Source organism: Symphalangus syndactylus, chromosome 3 (genome assembly GCF_028878055.3).
Source record: "Symphalangus syndactylus isolate Jambi chromosome 3, NHGRI_mSymSyn1-v2.1_pri, whole genome shotgun sequence".
In the NCBI taxonomy this organism is placed as follows: Eukaryota; Metazoa; Chordata; class Mammalia; order Primates; family Hylobatidae; genus Symphalangus; species Symphalangus syndactylus.
Genome location: NC_072425.2, coordinates 67,059,314 through 67,079,011, shown reverse-complemented (window position 1 = coordinate 67,079,011; position 19,698 = coordinate 67,059,314). Strand labels below are relative to the sequence as shown.

Sequence of the window (19,698 nt, the reverse complement as noted above, 5' to 3'; positions counted from 1 at the left end):
ATGTTTTTAAAATAACAAATGTTAATATTTAACATGTATTTTGTAGTATCTGTCCCTCTGAGAAAAATGGTTGATCTGTTTAATAATAATTATAACTATTTCTCTTTTAAATGAATTATCTATCATATAGCTAATGTGAAAAATAAATTGTAAAATTAAAGTGATGTGTATATGTTTTTGGCCTTTCATTAGAGCCCTTTGGAGACAGAATTTTGATGTTTGTTATAAGCAGAGGCAATAATTTGTAGTAGTTCACATCATAAAATACACTTTAGACTTGTGTTTCTTTGTAATTTTGTATTGGTTTCTCCTTTCATAGGCTTCCTTTACAGATGTTCGTGATCCTTCTCTGAAACTTGCTGAATTTAAATTGGAGAATATTATAAGTACTTTAAAAATGTATACGGATGACTCAACATTTTCTTCCTTCTCATTAAAAAACTGTATTTTAGATGATAAAAGACCTCATGTCAAGAAAGCAACTCCTCGGTATGTATTGTAATGATGTTCTAAGGTTTTACTTGAGAAATCGTTGATATATTTTACAGAATTCATCTCCAGAGTTGCACATTCATTTTCTGAGTGCATCCTAGGTTCTTTAAAGCTTCAATTCAGTCAACTCGTAGTACTCGGTTAACATTTAAAATGTCCTGGTTCTGTTATGTACTATTCTCACTGGATAATTGATAGATTGGTTGAGTAAATAGAAATAATCAGTGCAATTAAATTGGTTTTTACATTCTTTAAATTACATTCTCTAATATAAATCTAATATAAATTATTGTTAATGCATGCTAATTGTAATGGGAAGTACATAAAAAATTGAAAAGAAAAAATATCCTGAGATTTAAACTCTTATAATTTATTGAACACACACTTCCTCATTTATGATACATTTGTGTTCCAGAAGTTTGTAAGTTCATTATTTGGAACACTTTATGGATCTTCCCAAGAGACATGACTTCAGAATGCTTTTTTTTGGTCAGTGAAAGAGATGAAGTCTTTGAGTTTTACTCATATGTTTGATTACTTCTAAGTTACTCACACATAGGAATTGTTGTTATTGTGTTTTCCAGAATGATAGGACTGACAGTTGGTTTTGACAAAAAAGACATGATGGATATAAAGTACAGGAAAGTCAGAGATGGTTGTGTGACTGATGCAGTCTTTCAAGAAATGTATATTTGTGCAAGCGTAGAATTTCTGCAGACTGTTGCAAATGTCTTTCTTGAGGCCTACACCACAGGCACTGCTGTAGAAACCAGTGTGCAAACATGGACTGCTAAGGAAGAAGGTTAGTTATTGGCTAAAATATTTAATATTTGTTTTATTGAAGTGCTACAAGAGGACTTAACCTTGATTAGCCTTTTAGATCATCAAAGTAAATGCTTTAAGAAATTAAAATTTTATTTTTCAGAGTAGAAGGAAAACCTTAATGTGTTTTCTCGGAGGATGTATAGTTTGCATTTTTTAAAGGTGTCAGTATATATTTCATTTAAAAATTATGAAACCTATGTTAGAACAAGTAATTGTACTTCTCTTCAGGCAGTAATTTGAAGGAATTTGTCTAGTGGAAAAAAACAAGCAGAGCAAATAATGAACCAACCATACCTTTTCACAATTAAGATAATATTTCAATTTAAAGCACTCATTTATTTTTGTTGTATTTATTCCTAGCTTTTAACATATGGTTTCTCTATTATCCTTTTATAGTATGTCATTTACTGTGGTATAGTAGAAAGAGTATCAAGTTGAGAGTTAGAAACTAGGTTAGTTTCTAGGCTTTCCAGTTAAATAGTGGAGATTTCCCCTCATTTAAAAATGTTCTTATGCCTGTAGCTTCTTCAAGTCTTCACTAAGGGTTGTAGTTGATTCTTTTGGGATCTAAGATTCTTTTGTTTTACTTTTTACTATTACTCCATTTTAATATTTTCTTATAAAAAATTATTCATAATATATAGCAGATATTTTAATTTATTTTTATTTGTTTTAGTACCTACACAGGAATCAGTGAAGTGGGAAATTAATGTTATTATTAAAAATCCTGAAATTGTGTTTGTGGCTGACATGACAAAAAATGATGCTCCTGCCTTAGTCATTACAACACAATGTGAAATTTGCTATAAAGGTAACCTTGAAAATAGTACAATGACTGCTGCTATTAAAGATCTCCAAGTGAGAGCCTGCCCGTTTCTTCCAGTCAAGAGAAAAGGCAAAATCACTACTGTGAGTTAACTATTTGATCATCTGCTTAATTGTAAACTATTTTGGATGTAGTGTATACCATTTTAGGAAACAAAAACTACCTACATGCTTTCCAACCGTGCTCTGTAAAATGTCTTTCTCTCTGCTTAGAGAGCTTAATTTAGAATATTATTTACCAGCTTTGAAACTCTTTCATTCTTCCAGATGCTGCTCATTATTGTTAGTATTTGTGGGAATACTATCACTAAAAAGTTGGGTTCATCTTGACACTTTTCAATTAAGATCTTACTTTGACTTTCTAACCATGTCAATTCCAGATTGCTCTTTAGACTTTTAAGACTTTCTGCCAGTTGTTTGCTGTGTTGTTTCAGTTTTATTGTTTTAACTTTTTTCTCCCATTTGGATGTTTTTGCTCAAATAATGAGTTTTTCCTTGTCTCCATGTAACTTCATTTGAACCTTCAGCCATTTGCTTTGACATACTTCACGTTGATATTTTACTCTCTAGTAACCTCTTGGCCTTCCTCCTCTTCATAACTCTACTTAAAATTCATTCCTTCACAGACATCTTTTCAAGTTAACTGGCTGACTTTCAGCAAATACTTACAAAAATATTTGAGCTTCTGAAGGAGTAATAGAAGCATAAGTTTTTGTTTGTTTCTTTGTATTTTTTTCCTGATGCTTGGTATGCATCTATAGAAGCATAAATATTCTAAACATTGTCACCATAGAAATATAAGATGTAATTTTGATACAATGAATACATATATATTAGGATATAAGATAAACTGTTGCCCAAATTTGCAAGACAGTTGGCCCTCCACTAAGCAGAGAGAGAATAGAAAATGGAGGGTATACCAATTCTGTCTTAGTTTTTGACTTAGAAGTTTTAAATATATATTTCTTCTATTCACATCTTTTTTGGCTTGAACATAGCTGTATGACCACACTTTACTGCAGTAAAGGTTGGAGAATGTGGTATTTTTTTCTGAGCTACCTTGTGCTCAGATAAAACTTCTATTACTGTGGAAGAATAGAGCAGATATTAGATTCTAGATGTCCTTTATATGGGATAATTAAGGAGTGTATTATTAAGTCACTTTTTAAATAGTTATTTTTATTAACTTGTTTATTTGACATACCTATTACTAGGAAAGTCTTTAAATAGAAATATTTTTATATTTAAACATTAATTTATTGGTATTGATTTTTCTCTCATAGGTTTTGCAGCCCTGTGACTTGTTTTATCAAACTACTAAGATAGGTACAGATCCACAAGTGATCGATATGTCAGTAAAATCCCTGACACTAAAGGTAAATTAAAATATAATCATTTGAATATTTAGTAAACTTAAAAAAAGTAGTAAAGCCTAGAAACTTATTATAGCAAGTCTTTTAATTGTTATGCAAACAAAATAGGTGTATTTGTGTTTTTGAAAATATGTTTTTATGAGATATTTACAAAGTAATATTATTTAATACACATTTTATAATGAATGTTATTCTATATTTTATTATTTACATTTGTGTGGTTAACATCTAATATCCCTAATAAATATTATTGAAATTACTTTATACTTCATCAGTTTAATAATATCTGCAAGATTCATGTAAATATTTTAACAAGTCACAATTATGGTAATTCAAAAAATTTTATAAACAATAAATTGTATCTTCTATTTTGTGGTAGTAATGTTAATTCAATATTTAATTTCTCATAATCCTTCATCATATGTATTTAATATTTCTTGATGTAGTATGTTTGAAAGTGTTTTGTATAGACTTATTATTAATTTTTTTTCCATTTAGGTTTCACCAGTTATTATAAATACTATGATTACTATAACTTCAGCACTGTATACAACGAAGGAAACCATCCCAGAAGAAACGGCTTCTTCTACTGCACATTTATGGGAAAAGAAGGATACAAAGACTTTAAAAATGTGGTTTCTTGAAGAATCAAATGAAACTGAAAAAATAGCTCCCACGACTGAATTGGTACCCAAAGACGAGATGATAAAAATGAACATTGATTCTATTTTTATAGTTCTTGAGGCTGGAGTTGGTCATAGAACAGTACCTATGCTTCTGGCAAAGTCACGTTTTTCAGGGGAAGGCAAAAACTGTAGTTCCCTAATAAATCTGCACTGTCAGCTTGAGCTAGAAGTAAGCATATTTTTCCAGTTTTATAACAGATAATGATACATATGGAATATTATGACAGATAATGATACATATGGAATATTATGGAATCTTATGTAGCTATTTAAGCTTATTGTAAATATGATATTGGGTCAAAAACTTTTAGAAAAAAGTTTTCAAATTTTGCCCTTGAAAATTGCTTTTATGTATACATTCCTCTTACTTTTAAAGTACGTGTCCACATTAAGTTTATATTTCAACTGATTTTATCAACTTAAAGATAATATATTATTCAACAGTTGTTGATTAGATTCAGAATTCTTTTTTTTAAGAGTTAAATTGAGGCCAGGCCCAGTGGCTCACCTGTAATCCCAGCACGTTGGGAGGCCAAAGCAGAAGGATCGCTTGAGCCCAGGAGTTCAAGATCAGCCTGGGCAACATGGTGAAACCTTGTCTCTACTAAAAATACAAAAAATTAGCCAGTGGTGGTGGCTCACACCTGTAGTCTTAGCTATTCAAGAGACTGAGGTGGAGGATCACTTGAGAATAGCTGGGAAGTCGAGGCTATGGTGAGCTGAGATCTCACCACTGCACTCCAGCCTGGGGTTCAAAGTGAGACCTGGGTACAAAGTGAGACCCAGCCTCAAAAAAAAAAAAAAGAAAAAAAAAGAGTTAAAGTTGAATACTTTTTTTTTTAAGGATATAGACAGAATTTCTGAATATGTGTATAATAATCTCTTCTAATAGAAATATAAAGATTTAGAAATATATGCCTTATACTTTTATGTAATGTAGAATCAAGGAAAGATGCTTAAAAAGGGATTTTATCTGGACTAAATTGTGAAGAGCGAATATGTACTGTGAAGTTAGCCAGGTGAGGAAAATGCTGAGGGAGTGCTTATAGGAAGCTACTGAATGGCATGTAGACTGGTTTTTATATAGAAGAAATAACAGGGCTAAAAAACATGGTGGGAAACAGGATGGAAGATCATTTTTCATTTAAAAAATTCTCTCTGTAGGTGCATTATTATAATGAAATGTTTGGTGTATGGGAGCCTTTGCTTGAACCCTTAGAAATTGATCAGACTGAGGATTTTAGACCATGGAATCTTGGTATCAAGGTATATCTATATACGTGTATGTGTGTATATATATATATGTATTTTAAAAGACTGTATTTTTTTAAGAACAGATTTAGGTTCACAGCAAAATTGAGAAGAAGGAACAGAGATTTCTCGTATACCACCTACTTCTGCACGTGTATAGCCTCCCCCTTTATTAACATTCCCCCATCAATGTATATTTGAAGTCTGAAAAAATTTTCCAAAATTGAGAATGTTTATACCACACTTGACACTTTATTTTAATCACAACGAAGTTCAGGTTGTCTCATCATGAGCCTTGCCCACATGCTTCCTTGTTTGCCCTCTGAATATAATTTTCAAATCTAAGGCCAGTGTTGCCTATGCTTCTAATACAATTATGTAACAAGTATTATGTTACTTGTTACATAATTTAGAACAATTTAGAACATAATTTAGAACTAAATTTAGAATAATTTAGACATTGTTCTAAATATTTTAATCCTTACAACAACTCTTGGAGGAAGATAGAGTTTTTATTTAACATGTGAAGGGACTGAGACCAGGGAGGTTAAGAGACTTCTTGAAGTAATAATAGCTACAAAGTGGAAAAGATGGGATGCAAATCCAGCTGCAGAGGGGTTAAATCCACTCTAAACCACTATGCTGTAATACCTCTGTCATCTTCCTGTAGATTGTTGTCTATCCTGAGTTTCCTTCATCCTTTGGGTGTGTGCGTGTGTGCAGGAATGTATGTTATTTGCTTGAAATATATTGTGGATTTATGTAATCATGAGAATCGGGGCCTTTAGGTGGATGAAATTTTGCTTCTGAAGCAAGAGACTGCAGAATTACTCACGTGTTTCCTACCTAATGATGACTTGGTCAACCTGCAGACAGATTTTCAGTGGCTTAAAGCCAGTTAAAGTAACAACAGAGGTGGCTAGCTTAGCATGTTGAGCTCTTTTCATATTAGATCACTTAATTTTATTTTCCAGATATTTTAGATGAAGGATTTGAAAAGGAATTCCTTGGTGGTTTTTAGGTTAGAATACACATGGTCAGTGGATCTGTGACTCCTAAAAAATGGTAAAGGGTATTGATTCTTATGAGCTCTAGGTTTATAACACTGTTCTGCTGCTATTGTCCGCCTTTGTAAGTCTCTAGGTTTCTGTTCTTTATTATTAGCATGACCAATACATTAATTTACTTTTTTCTGAGTTTTTATGTTGCTTTGAAGTGTGTGCTTTTATATTCAGATCCCAGGTACACATAGTAATTTTAGGTTTTTATTTTTCCTTCTAAATTGTATCTGCCATTTTACTATCACTGATGATGACATGATTTATTTTCTCTAATACTTCTGTCCTGTATGACTTTAGTTGGCTGATGTCCAAGTAATTTCAGTAAGGCAATAGAACTTACTGAAATTAGAAAAGATAAAATGTACTGGTCTCTCTAATGTTATTGGGATTTGTTTAGTTATGTTGTGTTCTTAGAAATAATTTTTTCTTATATTTCTATGATTTACCATTTTAGATGAAAAAGAAAGCAAAAAAGGCCATTGTTGAGTCAGATCCTGAAGAAGAAAACTACAAAGTGCCAGAATATAAAACTGTCATCAGTTTCCATTCAAAAGACCAATTAAACATTACATTATCCAAATGTGGTCTTGTAATGTTAAACAATTTAGTCAAGGTAAGAAAAGAAATTTGAAACTTCAGATATTGAGATACTTGTCTGATTGATCTGTCTGTTGAATAAGAAGTTTAATAACTTAGTTGTCATTTGTCCTTTACTGTTCTCCTTGTCATTTAATTTTACACATTTCATTTTATTTAGGATAACTCTTTCTTATTAGGCATTTACAGAAGCTGCCACTGGATCTTCAGCTGACTTCGTAAAGGATCTAGCACCATTTATGATTTTAAATTCCCTTGGACTTACTATCTCTGTTTCGCCAAGTGATTCTTTTAGTGTACTCAACATTCCTATGGCAAAATCATATGTATTGAAAAATGAAGAAAGTTTAAGTATGGATTATATCCGAACCAAGGACAATGATCATTTCAATGCAATGACCAGCCTAAGCAGCAAACTCTTCTTCATTCTTCTTAGTAAGTAGTTGATATATTACCTTCCTGGGGCTATTTTGTTTTAAATTACAATTTACATGTTATTTTACTCTTTTGTAGAATCTTAGCAAGGTTTTTTTTTTTTTTAATCTCCTTTCTAATAGGTCAAGAACTGTTTTTTGTCTTTGCAGTGTCTTGGTTACTATTGTTACTAAAACTTTGTATTCCAAACTCTTTATCCTCTGCATTATTTAGAGCATGGCAATTTACTGCTTTGTTGTTGGGAGGAAAAATATTAGATCTCGCCCTCATTCAGCTTTTATAGACCATAGATGTTTAGATGTTTGTGGGGGTTCTTTTATTCACATTTGGTATCAGTTGATAGTATTCCATCAGTTTTGCAACTGAATGAATTCAAAGTTTGAATTCATGCAAATGGCAGTTTTTAATGGCTTTAGGATTTGTAAATTTTTTTTTTATGTTCTGCCTGTTGAGATGAAGGTTTTTTCCTTTGTCTTTTCTGCTTCCCAGAAGTTTTTCATTTTTATTGGAGGTGAAGTATATACATTCTTAAAGTGTCATAATATGTAGTCATTGTGAAGTTGAATAGTCCCAAAGCCTCACCTACACCACTTTTTGATACTCTGGCATTTAAGTAATTATTGAGGAGGGCATCATTTTAAAGGTTAATTAGACATAGGAGGCTAGGCTACTAAAATAGCTTTTGTTTCTAGTTAGAAGATAACATGTAACAGGTGTTTCAGGTGTTGTCATAGCGTTGTAATTAATGTTCTCAAAAATTTTACCTCTTTTAACATTTTTATGGATGGGATGGTAAATGAAATTTATGCAAGTAAGTAATTTTATCCCCAATACAACATGTATTTTAGGTAAATATATATATATAATTTTATTTAATCAAGTCCAAGATATAAAGGAAAAGTGACACAAGTTGTTGGAAAAATTAAAAACAAAAATTGTAGTCACCTTGATGTTTACCAATGTCTACCAAAAGGTATTATGCTCTGGTTATTCTGACAGCAAGCCAGAGATCAGTATTCTTGTATTTTATAGCACTTGCTCTCATTACTCATTTTTGAAAGGTTTGGTATTGTTGTCTTGGGTTAAACTCCTGAATGGGAGTTTTTTAATGAATTCTGTGGAAATATATGGTGGCTTCTTAAAATATCCCTTTTATGGACTATATCCAAAGACTCTAGTGACTATTATTTATAAGTTTAAGAATCATCTGAAATTTCTAATATGTAATATATGTAAAATTAATATGTAATGAATTATAATAAAAACTTTTAAACATACTTATTTAATTTAGCACCTGTTAACCATTCTACTGCTGATAAGATTCCTTTAACAAAAGTGGGACGACGTCTGTACACTGTAAGACACAGAGAGTCTGGCGTTGAAAGATCTATTGTTTGTCAAATTGATACAGTGGAAGGAAGTAAGAAGGTCACAATTCGCTCCCCAGTGCAGGTATGAAATGATCAATTTTGGGGGATGTCCTGTTATGCATCTGTGTGCTAATAAAATTTAAAAAAAAACAAAGAAATTATTACTGAAAGAATATAAACCGTAACAGTAATACAGCTGATATCAAAAAGAAGACTCAGTACCAGCAGTTGCGCTACTGGGTTATGACTGGTGGTAGGAATTTGTTCAATATACTTATAATTTTTAATAGGAATATTTTGTAAAATCTTCTTACAGTATTTTTTATAAATAAAATAGTCATCAGTGTTTTGCTTTAGGTCTTTGTAATATATTTATATCCTTTCTATTTGATTAGATAATTTTTAGAGGAATAAAAAAATTTTACAGCTTTATTGAGGTATGTACAATAAACTACATATATTTAAAGTTGATGACTTTTGACACAAAAATGCACCTTTAAAACCTTCATCACAGTCACGGTAATGAACAAATTTATTTCTTAGAAAAAATTTCTATTTCCCCACTTTCCCATTCCCAGGCATCCACTGATCTGTCCTCATTGTGCATTAGTTATATGGCCTAGGATTTTACATAAGTGGAATACAGTACAGGTGGAGTTTGACTTTCATTCAGAAAAATTTTGTATGTATGTGTCAACTTATGTGTATCCATGTTATTACATGCAGTTACATGTTGTTGCTCAGTAGTAATCTATTATATGTATATGCCACATAGCCATTTTGAGTGAACCTTGGTATACAGTGTGAAGTTAAGAATTGAGGTTTTGTTTTTTTTTTCACCATATGGATTTCTTTTCCAGAGGATTTTAGGTCCTTCTCATTTTTATATAAATTTGAGAATCAGGTTATCACTTTTATCAAAAATCTGGATAAAATTGTCTTGTCCTTTAATTTTTAAATTCTGATTACTCATTGATAGTATTTAGAAATACAGGTTATATTAACCTCTATTTGCAGACTTAACTAGACTCACATATTCTAGTAGATTTGTGTAGATTGAGATAGTTATGATAGCTGCAAATGAAGACATTTTTACTTTTTCCTTTCCAATCTGGATGTGTTTTATTTTATCTTGTTTATATTGCCTATCATACTGGCTAGAATACAATTCAAGTAGAAGTGGTGAGAGCATATGTTTTTGCCTTGTCCATTCTTTCACCATTAAACATGATTTGTGTTGTTTTGTAGATGCCTTTTCTTAGGTTGAAAACGTTCCCTTCTATTCCTAGTGTGCTGAGAGTTTTTATCAGAGTTGATTTTGGATTTTGTCAGATGCCTTTTCTGTACAAGAGGAGGATATATTTTTTAATTTGTTAGTATGATGAATTACATTCACTGATTCTTTTTAAATGTTAGATCCACCTTGCATTCCTAGGATTAATCTCACATAATCATGACGTCTTACTAACCTTTTAGTGTATTGTTGGATTTTGCATTTATATTGATGAAGGATATTGGTCTAGAGTTTCAATGTCTGTCTTTCTTTCTTTTCTTGAGTCTTGCTCTGTGTCCAGGCTGGAGGGCAGTGGTGCCATCATGGCTCACTGGAGCCACATTCTCCTGGGTTTAAGCAATCCTCCTATCTCAACCTCCTGAGCAGCTAGGACTGTAGGTGCACACCACCACACCTATTCTCCCATCTTGCTCCGCCTCTCATTGTTTAACTTTTTAACTCATTAAAGCAGCAGTCCCCAACCTTTTTGATACCAGGAACCTGTTTCATGGAAGACAATTTTTCCACGGGTGGGGGGCTGGGGCATATGGTCTCAGGATTCCTTTCTTAGGAATAGAAAGCTCCACCCATGTGTGTTCCCATCCCCTGCAGGGACACCAAGTTAACAACTATCTACACAGAAAAAACACCTTCATAAGAACCAAAAATAAGGCAAGCACTCACAGTACCTGGATTTAACCTCAGATCATCAGGCATTAGTTAAATTCTCATAAGGAGCATGCAACCTAGATCCCTTACATGCACAGTTCACGCTCCTGTGAGAATCTAATGCTCTGGCTGATCGGACAGGAGGCAGAGCTCAGGTAGTAATGCTCTCAAGCCTGCTGCTTGCTTCCTGCTGTGCAACCCACTTCTTAACAGGCCACGGACTGGTATAGCCCATGGCTCAAGGGCTGGGGACCCATGCATTAAAGTATATTTAACGTGGGGTTTCTGTAGGCACCATGTAGTTGGACCTTGTTTTTTTTTTGTTGTTGTTGTTGTTTTTTACCTAATCTGAAAATCTGTGCCTTTTAACAGGGATAATTAAACCACTTATATTTAAAGTTGTTGTTGATATGGTTGGGCTTAAACTTGCTATTTTTTTTTCTATTTGTCTCATTTGTTCTTTGCTTCCGTCTTCCTTTTGTTTTCTCTTTTTTTTATTAATTGATCATTTTTGTTATGAATTCATTTTATTTCCTTTTTGGCTTATTGGCTGTATCTCTTTATACTTCCTTGTCTTTTTGTTGTTGTTGTTGATACTTTAGGGCTTTATTACATACATATTGTATTAGTCTACCTTCAGATAGTATTTTGCCCCTTCACATACAGAATCAAAACTTTAGACCAGTATACTTCCACTTCTCATCTCCCACATTTGTATAATTATGTTCATACATTTTTGTGTCTATGTATGCTAGCCACCCCATAATACAAGTTACTATTTTTCTTAAATTATTTGTGTTTTAAGTAGGTTTAAAATACAAACTGTATTTGATATTTATTATCACTTTTTCTTCTTTCGGTAATCTCACAGTGTGGATCTGCTGGTGATGAATTCCTTCAGTTTTTATTTCACATATATGTATTACAGATATTTTCACTGGGCATAGAAATCTAGATTGGCAGAGTTTTTCCCCCATACTTTAAAAATGTTCTGCTGTCTCCTGTATTGCATTGTTTCTGATCAGAAGTCTGCTTTTTTTCCTATATTTGCTTTTCTACAAAATGTGTCAATCTTCAGCAGCTTTTGAGATTTTTTTTTTCTTTATCATCGGTTTTGAGCAATTTGGTTATGATGAATCTTAGTGTAGTTTTTTTTATGTTCCTTGTATTTGGGGTTTACTGACCTTAAAATCATGGATTTATAGTTTTGATCAACTTCAGAAAACTTTTTGCCATTGTTTCTAAAATTTTTTCTGTCTTTGCCCTCTCTTCTCCCCTTTAGGTACCAGTTAGATACACATTAGGGTGTTTGAACTTGCCCCACAGCTCAGTAATGCTCTGTTCATTTTTACTTTTAGCTTTTTCCCCGTTTCTTTTTTTATAGTCTCTCTTGCTATGTCTTCAATTTCCCTTTTCTTTTTCAGTGGCCAATCTGCTGTTCACCCCATCTGACATATTTTTCTCAATAATAGTATGGATTTTTTTGTTTTTTTTATTTTCTGTTGTCTCTTTTTAACATCCTTAGTCTTCTAACTTTTTAGTGATATTGGATATAATTTTAATAAATGTTTTAATGTCCTTGTCTACCAATTCTATTACATGTCATTTCTGGTTTGTTTTATTGATGTTTCTTTTCATTACGGTAATTTTTTCATTCCTTTAACGTACCTGATAATTTTTTATTGGTTACCTAAAACTACTGTACATATCAGAACCAGACTTCATTCTTCCTGTTTCTTTTAGATGGATCTTTACTGAGCCTTAGATAATCTACGCATGCCCTGATCATTACTCAGCTGAAGTTTTGACAGGGAGGGGACACTCAGTTTTCCAAAATTCTGTCCGTACAGCTCTTGCCTCTCCATGCAGGTCTCTCCCATCCAGTACAATATGCTGTGAATTTCAGTCATGTTGGCTTCCCCAGATTTTCAAATCTTGTCTCTTCAACTTGGCTGCCTGCTCCTCACACAGCAGACTAGAAACCCACTCTCCAGACAGCAAGCTGGGTAGTCATAGGGCTTATGTAGTTTTTTTGTTTTTGATTTTCCCTTGTGCTGCCTATTGCCCCGTATTGGAAACTGTGGTTTGATGTTGTTTTTCTTCCTGCTTTTTAGTTGATTAGGGTGGGAAGCTATATCTGGTCCCTGTTATTCTAGCATGGCTGAAAACAGATATCCCTTCTCTTTCACTTTTTATTGAGTTAACTATTTTAAAAGGTGACTAACAGCTGCACTCATTACTGCTGATTATTTTGCCATTTAAATAGTTGAACATGAATTTTGAATTTCTTACAGGTACTATGTGTAGAAATATTTCTATTGCTTCAAATGTATAGAGCAAATAGTTTTTCTAGAATTAAAAATATAGAACAGTTAAGATTATTCACTTATGAAATTCTTAGTTCTCATGTTTTATATGCTGCTATGAAGTTTTTAAAGTAGATTTTGGTAAGATATAGAAATATAAGAAATATATAGATATAAATATAAGAAAGATTATAAGATATAGAAAGATTGTAAGAAAATTGTTTTACTAAACAATTTTAGTGACTTGCTCCATTGAAGTCTTGAATTCCTCAGAGTCATCCATGAGGGTTGGAACCAGCTATTAATTTTGATATTTTGACTTCTCATGTATCACAACTGTTATTAATGGTGTCTAGATGATGAATCCTTTCCAGAAGGTTTTCAATTTACTTTGCCCAGATCCATCAGAGGAATCACTGTCTATGGGAGCTGTTGCCTTAAAAAATGTATTTCTGGTATTTTAGACATGAAGTCCTTGCCCATGCCTATGTCCTGAATGGTATTGCCTAGGTTTTCTTCTAGGGTTTTTATGGTTTTAGGTCTAACATGTAAGTCTTTAATCCATCTTGAATTAATTTTTGTATAAGGTGTAAGGAAGGGATCCAGTTTCAACTTTCTACATATGGCTAGCCAGTTTTCCCAGCACCATTTATTAAATAGGGAATCCTTATCCCATTGCTTGTTTTTGTCAGGTTTGTCAAAGATCAGATAGTTGTAGATATGCGGCATTATTTCTGAGGGCTCTGTTCTGTTCCATTGATCTGTGTCTCTGTTTTGGTACCAGTACCATGCTGTTTTGGTTACTGTAGCCTTGTAGTATAGTTTAAAGTCAGGTAGCGTGATGCTTCCAGCTTTGTTCTTTTGGCTTAGGATTGACTTGGCGATGCGGGCTCTTTTTTGGTTCCATATGAACCTGAAAGTAGTTTTTTCCAATTCTGTGAAGAAAGTCATGTCTAAAACACCAAAAGCAATGGCAACAAAAGCCAAAATTGTCAAATGGGATCTAATTTAACTAAAGAGCTTCTGCACAGCAAAAGAAACTACCATCAGAGTGAACAGGCAACCTACAGAATGGGAGAAAATTTTTGCAACCTACTCATCTGACAAAGGGCTAATATCCAGAATCTACAATGAACTCAAACAAATTTACAAGAAAAAAACAACCCCATCAAAAAGTGGGCAAAAGACATGAACAGACACTTCTGAAAAGAAGACATTTATGCAGCCAAAAAACACATGAAAAAATGATCATCATCACTGGCCATCAGAGAAACGCAAATCAAAACCACAATGAAATACCATCTCACACCAGTTAGAATGGCGATCATTAAAAAGTCAGGACACAACAGGTGCTGGAGAGGATGTGGAGAAATAGGAACACTTTTACACTGTTGGTGGGACTGTAAACTAGTTCAACCATTGTGGAAGTCAGTGTGGCGATTCCTCAGGGATCTAGAACTAGAAATACCATTTGACCCAGCCATCCCATTACTGGGTATATACCCAGAAGACTATAAATCATTCTGCTATAAAGACACATGCACACGTATGTTTATTGCGACACTATTCACAATAGCAAAGAGTTGGAACCAACCCAAATGTCCAACAATGATAGACTGGATTAAGAAAATATGGCACATATACACCACGGAATAGTATGCAGCCATAAAACATGATGAGTTCATGTCCTTTGTAGGGACATGGATGAAACTGGAAACCATCATTCTCAGTAAACTATCGCAAGGACAAAAAACCAAACACTGCATGTTCTCACTCATAGGTGGGAATTGAACAATGAGAACACATGGACACAGGAAGGGGAACATCACACTCCGGGGACTGTTGTTGGGTGGGGGGAAGGGGGAGGGACAGCGTTAGGAGATATACCTAATGCTAAATGATGAGTTAATGGGTGCAGCACAGCAACATGGCACATGGATACGTATGTAACAAACCTACACATTGTGCACATGTACCCTAAAACTTAAAGTGTAATAATAATAATAAATAATAAAAACATTAAAAAATGTATTAAATGAGACTAATATTATTTAAGTCAAATATACAATGTTACATATAATATTAAGAAGTTGAAATTACTCCTTGATCCATTTGCTACAGAATAGATGTTTTGTTAGCAGGCATGAAAGCAACGTTAATCTCCTGTACATCTCCATCAGAACTCAAGTGACAAGGTGCATGGCCAATGAGCAATAGCATTTTGAAAGGATTTTTTTTCCTGAGAATAGGTCTCGGTAGTGGGCTTTAAAAATTCAGTAAACCATGCTGTAAGCAGATGTGCTTTCAAAGTCAGGCTTTGTTTTTCCATTTATAGAGCACAGAGTAGAGTTAGCATATTCTTAAAGGCCCTAGGATTTTCATAATGGTAAATGAACATTGGCGTAACTTCAGGTCACTAGCTTCATTATCCCTTTAAGAAGAGATTCAGACTGTCCTTCGAAGCTTTGAAGCTAAGCATTTACTTCTCTTCTCTAGCTATGAGAGTCCTAAATGTCATCTTCTTGCAACAGAAGGCTGTTTTGTCTAGTTTGGAAATCTGTTGTTAATGTAGCCATCTTCATCAGTGATCTTAGCTAGACCTTCTGGATAACTTGCTGCAGCCACTTGCCGCTTCACCTTGCACTTGTGTGTTATGCAGGTGGTTTCTTCCCTTAAACCTCGTGAACAAACGTCTGCTTCCAACTTTTTTTCTGCAACTTGTCCACGTCTCTCAGCCTTCATACAACTGAAGAGAGTTAGGGTCTATCTTAGGAGAATGTTGTAGCTGGTTTGATCTTCTATCCTGTATTAGGCCGTTTTCATACTGCTGTAAAGAACTGCCCAGGACTTAGTAATTTATAAAGGAAAGAGGTTTAATTAACTCATAGTGCAGCATGGCTGGAGAGACCTCAGGAAACTTACAATCATGGCAGAAGGCAAATGGGAAGCAAGGCACCTTCTTCACAAGGCAGCAGGAAGGAGAAGTGAATGCAGGAAGAACTACCACACACTTACAAGACCGTCAGATCTCGTGAGAACTCATTCACCGTCACGAGAACAGCATGCGGGAAACTGTCCCCATGATCCAATTATCTCCACCTGGTTTCTCCCTTGACACATGGGGATTATGGGGATTACAATTCAAGATGAGATTTAGGTGGGAGACCTAGCCAAACCATAGCATATCCAGACCACTAGAATATTCTTCCTGTCAGCAATAAGGCTGTTTCACTTTCTTATCATTTGTGTGTTCACTGGGTTAGGACTTTTAAAAACTTTTCCTTTTAAAAACTTTTCCTTTGCATTCACAACTTGGCTGTTTGATGCAAGAGGCCTACCTTTTAGCCCATCTCTGGTTTTGAAATGCACTTCTTAACATTAATCATTTCTAGCTTTTGCTTTTGATTTAAAAGTGACAGACATGTGCCTTTTCTTTTCATTTGCAAGAGGCCATTGAAGGGTTATTAATTTTCCTAATTTCAATATTGTTGTGTTTCGGAGAATAGGGAGGTCTGAAGAAGAGGGAGAAAGTGGGGAGAATGTCCAATTTGTAAAGCAGTGAGAACACACATTTATTGATTATAACACATATAATTAAAATGAAAAGATTGAAATATTGTGAGAGTTACCAAAATATGACAGTGAGGCACTAAGTGAGCACATGCTGTTAGAAAAATGGCACCAATAGACTTGCTTGATGCAGGGTTGCCACAATCCTTTAATTTGTAAAAAATGAAATATCTGCAGTGCACAATAAAGCAAAACATTATAAAACAAGGTATGTGTATATATGAATTTACTACTTTTGATAGTCAGGAGAAATGGTATTATTCAAAATAAAATTTGCCCACAGTTACACAGCTAGTAATCAGCACTGCCAGTATTTATCTCAGGTTTTTTTCACTTTAACATCTATGTTCATTCTGCTATCATATTGCTGTTGTGTAGTTGTAAACTTTAGGAATTGTTCCAGCAGGATAGCTTACCTGCAACACGCTTCTGTTTCTTTCTTATCTTTGTAATTTTTGAGAGACAGGGTCTTGCTCTATCGCCCAGGAGTGCAGTGGCATGATCAGTGCTTACTGCAACCTTGACCTCCCAGGCTCAATAATCCTCTCACCTCAGCCTCTGCAGTAACTCGGACTATATGTCTGCACCACTATACCTGGCTAATTTTTCAATATTTTTTAGAGACAGGGTCTCGCCATATTGCCTAGGCTGGTCTTGAACTCCTGAGGTCAAGTGATCCTCCTGCATCAGCCTCCCAAAATGCTGGAATTATAATAGGTGTGAGCCACTGCACCCACCCACTTTTATACAGACGGATGCTCCCTTTTCCTCTGCTCCCTTAGACTTTTCAAGCTTATGGCTCGTTGCGTTTTCCAGACCTTATATCTTTCCTTGAAATTTCAACTACTAGTTATTCTCAGCTTCCAACCAAATTTTTCCACACTAAATTTGAAAGGGAAAACAAAGGAAGCAATATCAGACTTTGGTAACTAACTTCACATTCCAAACAGGCACCATTTAGAAGCATGTGTTTCTTAATAGGCTCCATTTACATCAGTGATAAGTTGAATGTGAAGTTTATTTGGAATTATATTTATAATCAGAAAATATGTTGGAAAACTTACAGTTAATGTCTGTTGTGGAATGCTCTGGATGTTGGTTATTGGTTTGATAGTGGACTTTGAAGTTTGTTATAATACAGATGTCTCCATCCACACCATGGAATTTAAAAAATATTGACAATTAAAAATGTTTCCCTCAAATTAAAAAAAAAAATACATGAAGTTGAAGTCAGCTGTTTTGTTTCCCTCTTAGTCCACATTCCCTCCTTCCTTCTTCCTTGAGGTAATATCAATTTGGTGATACGTTGTATATATTTCTAGTACCATATTTTAAAGACTATTATTCCTGTCCAGAAAATATATACTTGTGTTTTTAGTGTCTTACAGAAATGTTACACTGTTCACCTTGTTTTGCTATGTTCTGTTTTCATTCAAATATTTGAAGTGTAACCATATACTGATACATAGGTCATTATTTTAATGATGTTACATGATTATATCGATTTGAAGAAAATTTTCTTATTTTTCTATTATTGAGATTGTTTTCATTTTCATTTTTTTTTTTTTTATTTTATTTTTTTTTTTTGAGACAGAGTCTCGCTCTGTCGCCCAGGCTGGAGTGCAGTGGCGCAATCTCGGCTCACTGCAAGCTCCGCCTCCCGGGTTCACGCTATTCTCCTGCCTCAGCCTCTCCGAGTAGCTGGGACTACAGGCGCCCGCCGCTACGCCCGGCTAATTTTTTGTATTTTTAGTAGAGACGGGGTTTCACCGTGGTCTCGATCTCCTGACCTCGTGATCCGCCCGCCTCGGCCTCCCAAAGTGCTGGGATTACAAGCGTGAGCCACTGCGCCCGGCCTTCATTTTTTAATAATGAAATCAGTGGTGTGAACATCAGTGGCTTGAATGTAGTGAACGTGAATGAATACACATGTGTAAACGTTTTTCTAGGTATGGAACTAGGAGCAGAATTCCTAAGAAGAAAGTACATTTTCATTTTTACTAAGTTTTTGCCGAATTATTCTTCAAAGTTATTGTATCAATTTACATTCTACCAGTAGTGTATGTGAGTTCCTGTTCACATCATTTTCAACTGTTACCATACTTCTGATTTTTTTTGCAGTTTGTTGGTATTAAAAGATATTCCATGAATATAATTTGTATTTTTTTGATTACTAGGAATGTCAAGTATCTTTTCATCTGTTTATTGGTCAGTTTTTCCATTCTGTGAATCATCTGTTTACATTCTATTCCTGTTTTCCTCTTGATTGCAACTTTCTTAATGATTTTTAGGATTTTTGAGTGTGTAGTGATTATAAACCCTTTGTCAAGTATATTACAGATATTTCCCAGCCTGTAGGTTGTCACTTTTATCATATAAATATGTAAAATTTTGATTTTTTTCTGTGAATTTTTTTCTACTATTTTTGTCTAAACACAAACTTATCTTTAAACAAATTAGTCCCTATCCTAAAATCAAGAAGATATTATCTTATTCCCCTGTAGGCTGCTTAAAGTCTGTTTTTGAGATTCCTATTATATAAAACTGTAGAGATTTTTCTTGTACGTTTTAGGATAAATAATATGTTTGTTTCTTTTTTAATTTATATAAGCAAGATGAATATTGCCTGATAGTTCCTTTATTAAGATAGTTACGTGGACATATTTTTTTTTACACATCTTTAGATTCTTAGATTAATTATACTAAATATTATTTGTTTTTCTTTCCCAGATAAGAAATCATTTTTCAGTCCCACTGTCTGTTTACGAAGGGGATACCTTATTGGGAACTGCCTCACCTGAAAATGAATTCAACATACCATTAGGATCTTACCGGTATTTTTTCTTTATCGTTTACTCTAAGATCTCTTGTAGAATTTTTATAGTTTCTGATTTCACATGGATAACTTGGATCAAATCCATCCTGCTAATAGCTCATCTAACTTACTTAAGTTTTAGTGCACTTA

The 19,698-nt window shown here is 33.9% G+C and overlaps 1 protein-coding gene across 5 annotated transcripts in view; it reads left to right on the top strand.

The window, feature by feature from the left end:
* Positions 1 to 19,698, top strand: part of VPS13A (vacuolar protein sorting 13 homolog A) — a 264,964-nt gene that overhangs the window by 157,402 nt on the left and 87,864 nt on the right. For all 5 annotated transcript variants that reach the window (XM_055272202.2, XM_055272201.2, XM_063636975.1 and 2 more), the window contains 10 exons: positions 320 to 489; positions 1,077 to 1,294; positions 1,994 to 2,226; positions 3,426 to 3,518; positions 4,014 to 4,370; positions 5,366 to 5,467; positions 6,968 to 7,126; positions 7,290 to 7,545; positions 8,837 to 8,997; positions 19,464 to 19,567. In XM_055272202.2, coding sequence (XP_055128177.1) covers positions 320 to 489; positions 1,077 to 1,294; positions 1,994 to 2,226; positions 3,426 to 3,518; positions 4,014 to 4,370; positions 5,366 to 5,467; positions 6,968 to 7,126; positions 7,290 to 7,545; positions 8,837 to 8,997; positions 19,464 to 19,567 — 1,853 coding nt within the window. The remainder of the gene's footprint in view (positions 1 to 319; positions 490 to 1,076; positions 1,295 to 1,993; positions 2,227 to 3,425; positions 3,519 to 4,013; positions 4,371 to 5,365; positions 5,468 to 6,967; positions 7,127 to 7,289; positions 7,546 to 8,836; positions 8,998 to 19,463; positions 19,568 to 19,698) is intronic.